The sequence below is a fragment of the Eumetopias jubatus genome, unplaced genomic scaffold (assembly GCF_037043125.1).
Source record: "Eumetopias jubatus isolate StellerSeaLion01/CBP00866 unplaced genomic scaffold, mEumJub1_p1.0 scaffold_13, whole genome shotgun sequence".
In the NCBI taxonomy this organism is placed as follows: Eukaryota; Metazoa; Chordata; class Mammalia; order Carnivora; family Otariidae; genus Eumetopias; species Eumetopias jubatus.
Window position 1 is genome coordinate 11,712,655 of NW_028274819.1, and position 12,903 is coordinate 11,725,557.

The 12,903-nt window shown below is 42.9% G+C and overlaps 1 protein-coding gene across 1 annotated transcript in view; it reads left to right on the forward strand.

The window, feature by feature from the left end:
* Window positions 1–12,903, forward strand: part of PATL1 (PAT1 homolog 1, processing body mRNA decay factor) — a 31,456-nt gene continuing 18,553 nt past the window's right edge. The window contains exons 1-8 of the mRNA XM_028111203.2: window positions 1–225; window positions 2,348–2,459; window positions 9,409–9,626; window positions 9,927–10,007; window positions 10,656–10,850; window positions 11,786–11,887; window positions 12,353–12,442; window positions 12,661–12,881. Coding sequence (XP_027967004.1) covers window positions 211–225; window positions 2,348–2,459; window positions 9,409–9,626; window positions 9,927–10,007; window positions 10,656–10,850; window positions 11,786–11,887; window positions 12,353–12,442; window positions 12,661–12,881 — 1,034 coding nt within the window. The 5' untranslated portion in view covers window positions 1–210. The remainder of the gene's footprint in view (window positions 226–2,347; window positions 2,460–9,408; window positions 9,627–9,926; window positions 10,008–10,655; window positions 10,851–11,785; window positions 11,888–12,352; window positions 12,443–12,660; window positions 12,882–12,903) is intronic.

The window sequence follows — 12,903 nt, forward strand, 5'->3', positions numbered from 1 at the left end:
CTGTCCCCGCGCAGCCGCCGCTCAGGGCGCGGAGCGGGGCTGCCGCCCTCCCCGAGGCGCGCCTGTGCACGTTCCCACGCACGCTCCGGCGTACGGCGGCGGCCAGGGGTCGCGAGCCGGTGGAGGACCCGCGAGCGGAGGACCGGGGAGTCAGCGCTTCTTCCCTCCCTCCCCCACTCCCCTCCCCGCTCCCTCCCCCCTTCCCCAAGAATGTTCCGCTACGAGGTGAGCTCTTGCGACCGGAAGTGACCCCTCCCTCCCTCCCGCGCCCCCTTTCCTCTCTCACCCCCCGCGCGTCCGTCCCGCGCCCCTGGGGAAGGAGGGGCTGGCAGCGGGACCCCGGGGACCGAGTAGAACGCGTGGGGCCTGGGGTCGCGGGTTTAATCCGAAGGCGGTGAGCCGGCTCCAGTCCCGACAGGGGCGGGACTGTCCTATCAGTTACCGCTGGGGAGAGTTGGCCTCTGTTTTGAGGTGGGGAGCGTCCGTTAAGTGCTGTAACAAGACCATCCCCCACCCCCACCCCGGGAGGAGCAGTGAAGGGGAGAGCGTTGCACCCACCCCCTGGCTCTTGAGGGAGAGTCTCCCAGGAAAGCCTAGAGACAACGTTTCCCGCCCTGGACCCGGAACCAGCTCCCCTCCGATTACACACACACCCGTCCGCACGGGCACCCAGCGGGTTGGGCGGGGGGGGCGGGGGGGGGCTGGACTTGCCCTTTACTGGGGCCTGAGACTGTTTACCAAAGAGGGCTCAGAGTTGGGAGGGGGCGTGTCCCGCGGAAGTTCTGGGCGAGTGGAGAGAGACGTGGGTTTGGTGACCATCCCGGGAATGTAGCAATAGTCCAGAGTCCTGACCCTGCCACTAACTCACTGTATGACCTTGAGCTACTCTTAGTCTCCTGATATAAAGTTTCTACATTTGTAGACTGAAACGGCTGCTCTGGGTGATCCCTAAGAGTCTTTATAATTTAAAAAAGCAGTGATTTGGCTAAGTAGATCTTTGTGATTTGGAAAGGAGTGCAGCTGGAAGTTGCCTCTGCTGTGGAGACAGTTGTATGCCTGCTTTGTGGAAGTTTGGAAGGGCTTAAGACGGGTAGAATGGCCTTTCGGCCTAACCTTGCTTTTGGGAAAGCCTATTTAAAGGAAGTTGCCTGGCAAGGTGTATCACAGACCTGCCTGTTGATACGTGGTATTGTGATTCTGAGTCTTTGAAAACTTGGGACACATGTACTTGATAGGAACGGTTCAAGACCAAACTGACTTGATGTAAACATGGAGATGATGAGGTGCAGTAGGCAGAGTAGCCAAAAGAAAAGAGAACTTGGAAAATAAGAAATTAGTTGAAAACTGAAGTGGAGCGGAGTAATATTTAAAATAGAATAGACCTAAATTATTGTGGTGATAACTAGCATTGTTTAGCAATCTATAATCTTTGCCAAACCTTTGCCTCATTTAATCCTCACAACTCTCAAAGGTATTGTCCCTTTGTTACCACTCAGAGCCTAACACAGAGCTGGAGACACAGTAGGTACTTAAGAGGTATTTAATGAGTTAACCAGAATATGACTTAATCAAGTTTGCACCACTTGTAAGAATGGGGCCAAAACTTGAACTCACCATATCACAGCTTTTCCAGAGTTCACTTAATTGGGGTTGAAAATTTAGCTTTCTGTTTCATCACCAGAGTTTGGGCCTACAGAAAATGGGGGGGGGGGGGATGAAGAGAAAGCTTTAAAAGGACATAATAGTTGAAATTTTGACATGAAAATGAGGAACACGATACTTTTGTTGAAAAATATACATAAAACTCAAAATAATGATAAAGTGTGCATTTTGAGTTGTCATTACTATTCTAACCAGTGATGTCAAGAAAGTTGGGGGCCTAATTCCTTGGTTGCATGAAGAAATACTATTATTAGGGGCGCCTGGGTGGCTCAGTTGTTAAGCGTTGAGCGTCTGCCTTCGGCTCAGGTCATGATCCCAGGGTCCTGGGATCGAGCCCCGCATCAGGCTCCCTGCTCCATGGGAAGCCTGCTTCTCCCTCTCCCACTCCCCCTGCTTGTGTTCCCTCTCTCGCTGTGTCTCTCTTCTGTCAAATAAATAGAATCTTAAAAAAAAAAAAAAAAAGAAAAATACTGTTATTAGATTCTTGATAGAGAAATGGAGTGTTTGGGAAAAGAAACTGAAAGAAGATACTGCCATTTTCCAATGTCAGTGAAATTGGGGGTAGAAAAAATGCTGTCTTTATAAGAGGTCATAAGCTATTCTGATGATTGGGAAGATAAAATGAACATTTTTTAAATGAAGGTGTGAACTTCATGAAAAGCTAATCTCTTTTCTCTTTTTTTAGTCTTTAGAGGATTGTCCTCTGGATGAAGATGAAGATGCATTTCAGGGCTTGGGAGAAGAAGATGAAGAGATTGATCAATTCAATGATGATACATTTGGGTCAGGTGCCGTTGGTAAGTGACATCTTTCTCTTATAATGTCATCTTGGTCTCTTGCTCTTCAAATCTTCTTTTTTGTAAGCGCTTTGTCTTAGTAGGAGTAACTACATTCACAAATTGAGCAAACTGTTCTATTCTTGGTCTCAGAATAGTTCAGTCTTCACTGGAAGCATCTATCTCAATCCCCTGGGCCCCTTTTTTGCCTCATTTATATATAAAACCAGATGTTCTCTGAGCCCTGTGCCTTCCAGCTATATTATCTATGGCTCTAGGTTGATGCTATAAGGCATGCAAATGGTTAGACAAGTAGACATCTTATAAAGATTTTAAAATAATCCTAGAAGAAGGAAATTTTTTTTTGTGGAACATGTAACTTTTGGAAAACTAGTAGACTAAAAGAAAACTTGGACTTGGGTGTGTATGTTTTAAAACTCAGTTAACCATTGGTGTATTGCATGACCCCACTGTTGCCTTACATAGTATCATCAATAAAATAAAAAGAATTTTATTCTAAGAATTGTGGTATAGGAAGTCTTCTTAAGTTAGAAAAGTGTTGTGCACAGATGAAATTTTCCCATCCCAAGATGTAGATAAATATTTTAGGAGTTGTTAAAGGGTAAAAAAATTAAAGAGCCAGACTAAACTTAACATGGCTCAGAGTTGTAGTACTCTAAAATGGGAAACTTAGGCAACAATTTTATATGATAAAGTTGGAGAATTAGACCTCCTAGAGCAAATATACTAATAAAATGTATTTTCAAAAAAAGTAGGTAAGAGTTAATGCAAATATTTTTGCTTTAACCATTGGTGTTGAAAAGTGGCAATAACTGTTTCTGTTGGAATGTGTAAATATATGTGATTTCTTTGGAATCAGCATTTCTGTCTATGCAGCAAATATTCAAAGTTAAGTAGCAAGAGGAAATTTCACAATAGTGACTGATCTTAAGATGTTGAATATCAAAAGCAAATAAAAGGTCTTAAAGGTGTGATAATGGTTACTCATTTTGCAATGATGTGAATAGTTTGAATTTATTAAAACTTAGACTGAGCTGAATTAACTGGAAAAAATGATAAAGCATAGTATTGTTAGTCAAGGTTTACAAAATTCAGTAGAGATTAAAACTGCCACTATTCAGGAGCAGCAAGAGAAGCACTTAAGGTAGAAGCGAGACTGACTACAGAAGGAAACCAAAGACCTTTTGGATCATAGCCATAGTTTAGGAGATGAGAGCCTCCAAGAGGATGACATGATCTAAGATGCTGTTCTCTCTCCGTGGAGATCACTGGGAAAGAGATGTAGAATAGAATTGCAAATGCAAGGAACTGATGCGAATTGCAAATTGTTTTTGGAAGTTAGTTTAGTAATAACCTATAGGATACAATAGAAGTTACAAACATTGCTTGTTTCTAGAACTCCTTTTCTTTTAAAAGGAATCTGAATATTATTTGAATAATACTGAATATTATTTTTTTAGCACATTCCTCAGGATTAAATAAAGTTGATGGAATTGATCTATAGATACTATATTAAAATGAGATGGCATACTAAGATGTCCTCAGTTTTGAACCTGGACAGAAGAGAAATAGTCTCATCTCTTCTCATTGACTTCCAACATGCTATGGACAATCTTTTTCTGCTTCTGTGTTCCTCACAAGTTGGGGAAAATATTGCCTTAAAAGGACATTAGAGTGTACAAAACCGTATGCGATATGGTGGGAAAAAGAAAAGTTCACACACGTTGAAAAAGCCCCTAGGGTTACACGGTACAAGAACAGGTAGTAAAAAGTAAAGGCAGTGAAGTAGCATATGGTTAGTCCACTTTGTACCCTAGGGCGTAAGTGATTAAGGAAGACTTTTCTTGGTCAACAAAGTTTATAATGGAGAAAAAATTTCCAAATATGAATCCTTATATATGAATTATAAAGTTAAAATCTTTCTTAGGGGGAGAGAGAGAGAGTGAGCGTATGCACATGAGTGGGGCGGGTAAAGGGAGAGAGAGAATCTTAAGCAGGCTCCATGCTCAGTGCGGAGCCCAGTGCGGGGCTCGCTCTCAGGACCCTGAGCCAAAATCAAGAGTTGGACACTTAACTGACTGAGCCACCCAAGTGCCCCTAAAGTTAAAATCTTAATTCTTCAGGGGCGCCTGGGTGGCTCAGTCGGTTGAGTGTCTGACTCCGGCACAGGTCGTGATCTCCGGGTCCTGGAACCAAGTCCCATGGCTGGCTCCCTGCTCAGTGGAGAGTCTGCTTGGTCTGCTTGTCCCTCTTCCTCTACCCTCCCCCAACTCCACACCCACACCCCACACCCCCCCCGCACTCATGCTCTCATGCACTTGTGCATGTGCGTGAGCTCGCTCGCTCTCTCAAATAAGTAAAATCTTTTTTAAAAAAAACAATTCTTCATAATATCTGGATATAAATATTGTACATATTTATTTACTAAAAAAAAATTGCTAAGTCAGCCTGTGATTTCTTTAATGCACCATACAGGTAGATAGACAGCTGGTGTAAAGAATTTATTTTTTTTTTTAAAGATTTATTTATTTGAGGGCGCCTGGGTGGCTCAGTTGGTTAAGCGACTGCCTTCGGCTCAGGTCATGATCCTGGAGTCCCAGGATCGAGTCCTGCACCGGGCTCCCTGCTCGGCGGGGAGTCTGCTTCTCCCTCTGACCCTATCCCCTCTGATGTGCTCTCTCTCTCTCATTCTTATTTATTTGAGAGAGCGAGAATGAGAGAGAGAGAGCACATCAGAGGGGATAGGGTCAGAGGGAGAAGCAGACTCCCCGCCGAGCAGGGAGCCCGGTGCGGGACTCGATCCTGGGACTCCAGGATCATGACCTGAGCCGAAGGCAGTCGCTTAACCAACTGAGCCACCCAGGCGCCCCTGGTGTAAAGAATTTAAACCAGGAGGTAAAATGTCAGACCTTTGACATATGTTATGGTTTGATAGTTTTTAACTCAAAGAGTGGGTGTTTTGAATGATACTTGTTAGTAGTTATTTTAAGTCACTGGCTACTAATGCTCTGATGTCAATCTTTCCTTAAGAAACTAGTCCTTGGCGTGGATGGAACTGGAGGGTGTTACGCTGAGTGAAATAAGTCAATCAGAGAAAGACATGTATCATATGACCTCACTGATATGAGGAGTTCTTAATCTCAGGAAACAAACTGAGGGTTGCTGGAGTGGTGGGGGGTGGGAGGAATGGGGTGGCTGGGTGATAGACATTGGGGAGGGTGTGTGCTGTGGCGAGTGCTGTGAATTGTGCAAGACTGTTGAATCACAGATCTGTACCTCTGAAACAAATAATGCAATATATGTTAAGAAAAAAAAAAGAAGAAAGGAGGGGAAGAATGAAGGGGGGAAATCGGAGGGGGAGACGAACCATGAGAGACGATGGACTCTGAAAAACAAACTGAGGGTTCTAGAGGGGAGGGGGGTGGGGGGATGGGTTAGCCTGGTGATGGGTATTAAAGAGGGCACGCTCTGCGTGGAGCACTGGATGTTATACACAAACGATGAATCATGGAACACTACATCAAAAACTAATGATGTAATGTATGGTGATTAACATAACAATAAAAAATTTTTTAAAAATTGTCCTTGGGTGCCTGGGTGGCTCAGTTGGTTAAGCGACTGCCTTTGGCTCAGGTCATGATCCTGGAGTCCCAGGATCGAGTCCCGCGTCGGGCTCCCTGCTCAGCAGGGAGTCTGCTTCTCTCTCTGACCCTCCCCACTCTCATGTGCTCTCTCTCTCTCATTCTCTCTGAAATAAATAAATAAAATCTTTAAAAAAAAACAAAAAAGAAACTAGTCCGTGTCTTCTCCATGGAAAAATGTTTACATCTTAGAGCAGTAAATGGCCACGGTAATCTCAACTCATTCTCTAAAAATAAAAGTTTACACTTACAGAGTGCTTATTATCTGCCAGGCACCATTCTAAATGTTTTATATTTATTATTAATCCTCACAAGAACCCAGTGAGGTAGGTACTATTACTATCTTCATTTTAACAAATGTGGAAGGAAAGTATGAGAGAGGTGAAGTAACTATAAATACAATCAGGGTAAACTACCTTGAGGAATCAGTCCTCAAAACAGTCCTTGAGGAATCTCTGGGATCTCCTGCCTCTGCTTGGAAGGGCTCCCCATTCTTTCCACTTCCCTTTTATTGATAGCTGCTATAATCTTTAGGGAGTTAGGTTGCCTTAAAATTAAATCACCTGTACTTCCTTTTCATGTTGTGTGTATTCAGAAATATTCCTGAGATAGACAGCAGCTGGTGGGGGTGTGTGTGTGGGTGGATTCAGTAACCTGTCACATCAGGGTATAGATTAATTAGTTGAAGGAAAACAAATACTTCTTTTTCTTCATTTCTCTGGTATTCCTTTGCCTACCCTTTATCATTCTGACCATTGTGGACTGAGGTCAAGCGTTGGCATATCTAAGTAACTTTATTTTTAGGTCATTTGAGAAAGATACAAATGAAATATCCTCTAATAGTAAGCACGTGTGATCTCTTGGCATATTGCTTCACATGAGTTTTCACAAGAGCAAGGAAAACCTAAAATGGTAATGATGGGATTCTGTGGCATAGAATCCTTTGCTTACATTTTTGAAACAGAGCCATTCTCACAGAATATGGCTATTTAACCAGTGTTTTTAAATTAAGGACAAACTATTCATTTTTGGTAGGATCTGATAAACTTAGTAAGCATGAGTATGGGACGTGGTGAATGAAGACAACGCAAGTTTAAGAACTCTTCTGCCTTAGAGCAAACCACTAACAAATTAACTTCTTAAATTGGGGAAATAAATGTAAAAAAAAAAATCCCCTCATTCAGGATTATAGAGTCCCCATTTTTTTTGGCATCACTGAGTTAGTAAAATTGCAACAAACAATCTGTCCTGTAAAAACGTGCTCAGCTTACTCTTCCTTAGCAAAGATGACACAAATGTTAATGTCACGATTTATTTTTTTAATTTAAATTCAACTAGCTGACATATAGTACATCATTAGTTTTTGATGTAGTGTTCAGTGATTCATTAGTTGCATATAACACCCAGTACAATTGATTTTTAATAACACTAATCTTTAAGAATATTTTTCCAGATAACTGATAAATTAATACTGTAATTTTCATCTAAAGTGAGTTTTTTTCTTTACCACAAATAGTACATTCAAATATACCGCAGTGCCCAAAGACTAGACAGTGGTTCTCATCATACCAAATTATACATTTGGAAGTCTCATGGGGTTTTTGTGAATTTGAAAGTCTTGCATGTTTAGATGAGGTGAAGATGGCATTAAAATGAAAAGATTATTTAGGGAAAGCTTCCATGAGGAGGGAAAGATATCTGAATTTGAATGCCAAAAGGAGCAAAATAGTGCGTAGAGCTTTTCCAGTGGAAGCAGAATGGAGCGGTGAGATGAAGGAGCACTGGAATGACAGAGTGATGGAAATAAGGTCTAGTTCTAGAGAAGCTGATGGAGGGTTGTGAAGATTTTTACCTATGCTGTAGCAGGACTCAAAAATAAAGCTGCATTGGCATACAAAGTGAGAAAACAAGCGAGTGCCAGTGCTACAGACTGTATAGGAGTGTACAGGGATAGCCAGAGTGTTGTTAACATGGAAGAGGACCAGACACAGGTCCAGGTCACCATCACCTTTGCCCCGGCGTTGCTACAGTAGCCACCTGGCAGGCCTCCATGCTTCCAGTGTTTCTGCTCCTTTCCCCGCTCACCGCCCACATCCCGAATCTGTTCTCAATAAAGCAGCCAGACTGTTTCTTTCAAAAAGTCAAGCCATATCAAAACCTCCAGTAGCCCCCCATTTCAGTCAGAGTGACCCAAAAGACCCAGAAGGAGCTCCTTCCTACTACCTACTTGGCCTCATTTTTTTCCTGCTCTTCCTCCTTGATCATTCCAATCCAGACGCAGTCCTTGCTGTCTCTCAAAATCATCACTCATCTTTAAGTCCTTTCTACAGACTGTCACTCTGTGTGGAACACTTTTCTCGCAGATAATCCACATGGCTAACTATCTTACCCTTGAATCTTTGCTCAGATGTCACCCTCACGATGAGGTGTACCTCTGACCCATCCCATTTAAAGTTTTCAACCTGCTTTTCCTCCATATGCCTATAGCATTTCATTTCCTGATAGAGTATCTAATTTATTTATTTGTTACATTTATTGTCTATTATCCGTCTCTTCCCTGCTTGAAGGAAAGTTGCAAGAGGCCAGGGATCTTTATGTCTTTTGTACACTGATCTATCCCATGTCCCTAAAATGTTAACACATAATAGGTGCTCAACACATATTAATTGAATGAATGAAATGGATTTGAGAGCTTGTAAAGAAGATGGAGGTATAATCTAAAAGAACGTGTATGCTAATGCAGTGAGTTTTAACTTTTTTGCCTGATATGTCATAGACTCTCAAAATCAGGGATGCCTGGGTGACTCATCAGTTAAGCGTCTGCCTTCGGCTCAGGTCATGATCCCAGGATCCTGGGATTGAGTCCCTCATCAGGCTCCTTGCTCAGTGGGGAGCCTGCTTCCTCTGCCTGCCGCTCCCCCTGCTTGTGCGCTCGCACACACTCTCTTTCTCTCTCTCACAAATAAATAAAATCCTCAAAAAAAAAAAAAGTATCTCAAAACCAACAGGTTGTTGTGTACATACCTATCACCAGTTTAGAAATTGTTTTCAGAATACAGTTTGGATACCACTGATAACATATTAAGCTTTATCACTCTAAGTGCTTGAGTTATATTCCTGGTGTGATGTTATTAGTCCTTAATAGTGAAAAGCCCACTTTCCTATGCCCCTTAGTTTAAATCTTATTTCATGTCTCTAAGTGGAAATTTACTATCTTCTAAAGTTAGAATCATTCATTTGGTTAACAAAAGAATTTCATAAAACTTCTAGTCTCAGTATGAACTATATTTCTTATGATTTCCTTACAGATGATGATTGGCAGGAAGCACATGAGCGCCTGGCTGAATTGGAAGAGAAGCTGCCAGTGGCAGTTAATGAACAAACAGGCAATGGAGAAAGGGATGAGATGGACTTGTTGGGTGACCATGAGGAGAATCTGGCAGAAAGGCTCAGTAAGATGGTGATTGAAAATGAGCTAGAAGATCCAGCTATCATGAGGGCAGTGCAGACCAGGCCAGTTCTGCAAGTGAGTAAGTTACTCTGATTTGAGAACTATCGCAGACTAGTAATTAAGGTGAAGTATTGAGCTGTGCCATTTTGTTTCATCTGCTACCCTGAGAAACTTGCATATACCATAGAAAACTGTTAATATAATTCCTGATCACAGCAGTTGAAGGTGGGGAATAATATATATTCTGGAACACTATAATTTCGTCTTCTCAAGCAGTTGAGACTCTTTCGGAGCCTTGTTCACCGAAAGCAGGTAAATCGTCCAGAAAGCTCTCACTGTTCCAGACTTTGTGTATGTGTTTTCCTGTTTTGTTAGCCCCAACCAGGAAGTCTCAATTCCAGCATCTGGGATGGATCTGAAGTTCTGAGACGAATCCGAGGGCCACTGCTTGCTCAGGTATTAAACATTTTCTCTTTATACAAATTCCTAGTATCCAAAAACTCCTGTCTTGATCCTTTCCTTACTGAAACAACGTGGAGATGTATGTCATTTGCTGTTACTGTGTTGATCACTTAACCTCCTGCTCATAGCTGTACGTGGTTTGTACAGAGATGTACAAACATCAACAATGGTTGACTGTACACTTGCTCAGCCTCCAGGCAATGCTCACTTGACTGTGCTTTATTTTGAAAGGTTGAAACGGAGCCATTAGAATTCAAATTTGTTAGCTTATAATTCAAATTTCTTAAGTCATTTCTAGGCGAAACCATAGGAATGGAGACCAGATCAGTATCTACCAATGGTTGGAGGTGGTGGGAGGGCTTGACTGCTAAGGGACACTACAATACGAGTTTGGGGAGTAACCAAACTGCTCTGTTCTTGATTGTGGCAGTAGATCCATGAATCTGTGTATTTATCAAAATTCAGAGGACTGTACACCAAAGAGAGGGAATGTTACTGGATGTGAAATAAAATTAAAATTTTAAAATAATCTCTCAAGATGATTTTGGAATCTGTACAGATTATTAAAACATTTTAAGGTGGCTGTGGGCTAATTTTCTCTCTCTCTCTCTTTTTTTTTTTTTTAACTATTTCCTCAATTAGGAAATGCCTACGGTGTCTGTATTAGAATATGCCCTGCCTCAGAGGCCCCCACAGGGTCCAGAAGATGATCGAGACCTTTCTGAGCGCGCATTACCACGGCGGTCAACTTCACCTATCATTGGGAGTCCTCCTGTTAGAGCCGTCCCCATAGGCACCCCACCTAAGCAGATGGCTGTACCCAGCTTCAACCAACAGGTACCTCTCATTAACAGGCACTCAGCCCAGGATATTGGGAATCTGGGCAAAACTATTTGGGAAGTTGGCAATGCTGGGAGGAGGGTGGAAGTTTTGGGTAGGCATTAGATGAGAAAGAGAAATAGCCAATTAGAGGAGAAGGTAGTACAAATAAGAGACACATTCCCTAATGCCCTTTGCTGGTGCTGCTCCTGTTGCTGCTGCCTTTTAATTGGGTGAGAAAAAGGGTAGTTAGCCACATGTAGTGTATATATCCTTTTCCAAGTGTTTTGCTGGCTGCCCACAACATTGGCAGAGAGGTAACTGACAGCCGGGGGGAGTGGGGACACACAGCATTGTCCACATCCCTTTTTACCTTTAAGATATCCCTGCTTTCCCTAGAGCCTGTGCAGTCCTGTTCCATAGACTTTCCTCCACCTGAAACCAGCAGCTGAAAAGGAAGGCCAATTTGGAAGGTATGGGGGGAGGGTGGTGTTGGTATGGCCTAGTTAGGCTCAGTATTCTATGAAATGGTGGAGTCACAATGTATCACAAAGGAGCTGAGCATGGCGGCCATATCACAGGGGCTTCAGAATAGGACTTAGTTAATCCTCCAGCTTTCTTATCATTCCTTCTCCCTCACTGCTACCAAAATAATATCCTCTTGCAGAGAATTTGCAAATCAGAATATCTGTTGGTACCTCCCTCAGATAGCATGGAAGGGTGGGGATAACTGGAGAATTAGCTAAATCTTCCTCAGTTACAAGTGGCACGGTGCTTGGTGTTTACGAGAAGTGACCAAAGGTTCTTTTGTGAACCCATAGCCGTAGCAATTTGCTTAGAAGTAGGGCTTTGCATTGAGTTCTGTGTCTCTACCAGTACTTGAGGGGAGGGAGTGTAGGTGGAGGAAAAACTGACTTCATTGAGTGTAGTTGTGTATATATTTGTCCTGATAGATCCTGTGTCCGAAGCCTGTTCATGTCCGACCCCCGATGCCACCACGTTATCCTGCTCCCTATGGTGACAGAGTATCTCCGAACCAGCTCTGCAGTGTCCCGGTACGTCCCTTCACAACCTAATGAAAACGTGCAGCATATGGTTCCTGATCGCTACTAGTGTATAGACATCTCCTAAATTAGTTGTGCTTTTTATAGTCTCCATACTTGAATTTCTGGATCTTAGGGTCCCCAGGTCAGAAGGCATCGTTCATCATGTTCAGTTGTTTCATACCTGAGTTGTTTTTTTTTTTTAATCTTTAAAAATTCACACCCAGCATGGTCATCTGGTTTCCTGCTATTTCATTCCCTCATCCTACCGCCTCCTTCTTCAGTTTACATGATCATAGTGCTTCCTGATTTATAGCATTGCTCTTTTTCATATTACTTTCATAGACAGCTTGACGATACAGTTTGGGCATTTTTATATCCAAGTTTATTCTGCATTCCTACTAAATTCCTTTATTATATCGATTTACCTATTTCACAGATTGTATATAATTTTTTGTCTTTTTTTTTTTTTCTTAGAATTCTTCCCTACTCGGTCACCCTTTCCCTCCTAGTGTTCCTCCTGTTCTCAGCCCCCTCCAGAGAGCACAGCTTCTTGGAGGAGCACAGGTAAGCCTGTGATGAGCCGAATGCATGAAGAGCTCTCTTACTTTCCTGACATTCATAGGTGACATCTCTCTTTGCTGTTAATCAGGCTCTACTGCCTCTTATTTTTTCCTTCACTTTTTCAAACAAAGTTACTGATGGAAACAGTATTCACTTTTCTGTGGATAAAAGCAAGAGGCCTTGCTGATTCACTAAATCTGAGATCTTGTCCCTCTTTCTAGCTACCACCTGGACGGATGTCTCCCAGCCAGTTTGCACGGGTCCCTGGATTTGTTGGTAGTCCGCTTGCTGCCATGAATCCCAAGTTGCTGCAAGGGCGAGTAGGGCAGGTGCTTCCCCCAGCACCTGGCTTCCGTGCCTTCTTTAGTGCTGCGCCCCCTGCCGCTCCGCCGCCTCCGCCCCAGCACTCCCCTGGCCCAGGGCCGCACCTGCAAAACCTAAGGTGTGCAAACTAATGCCACTGT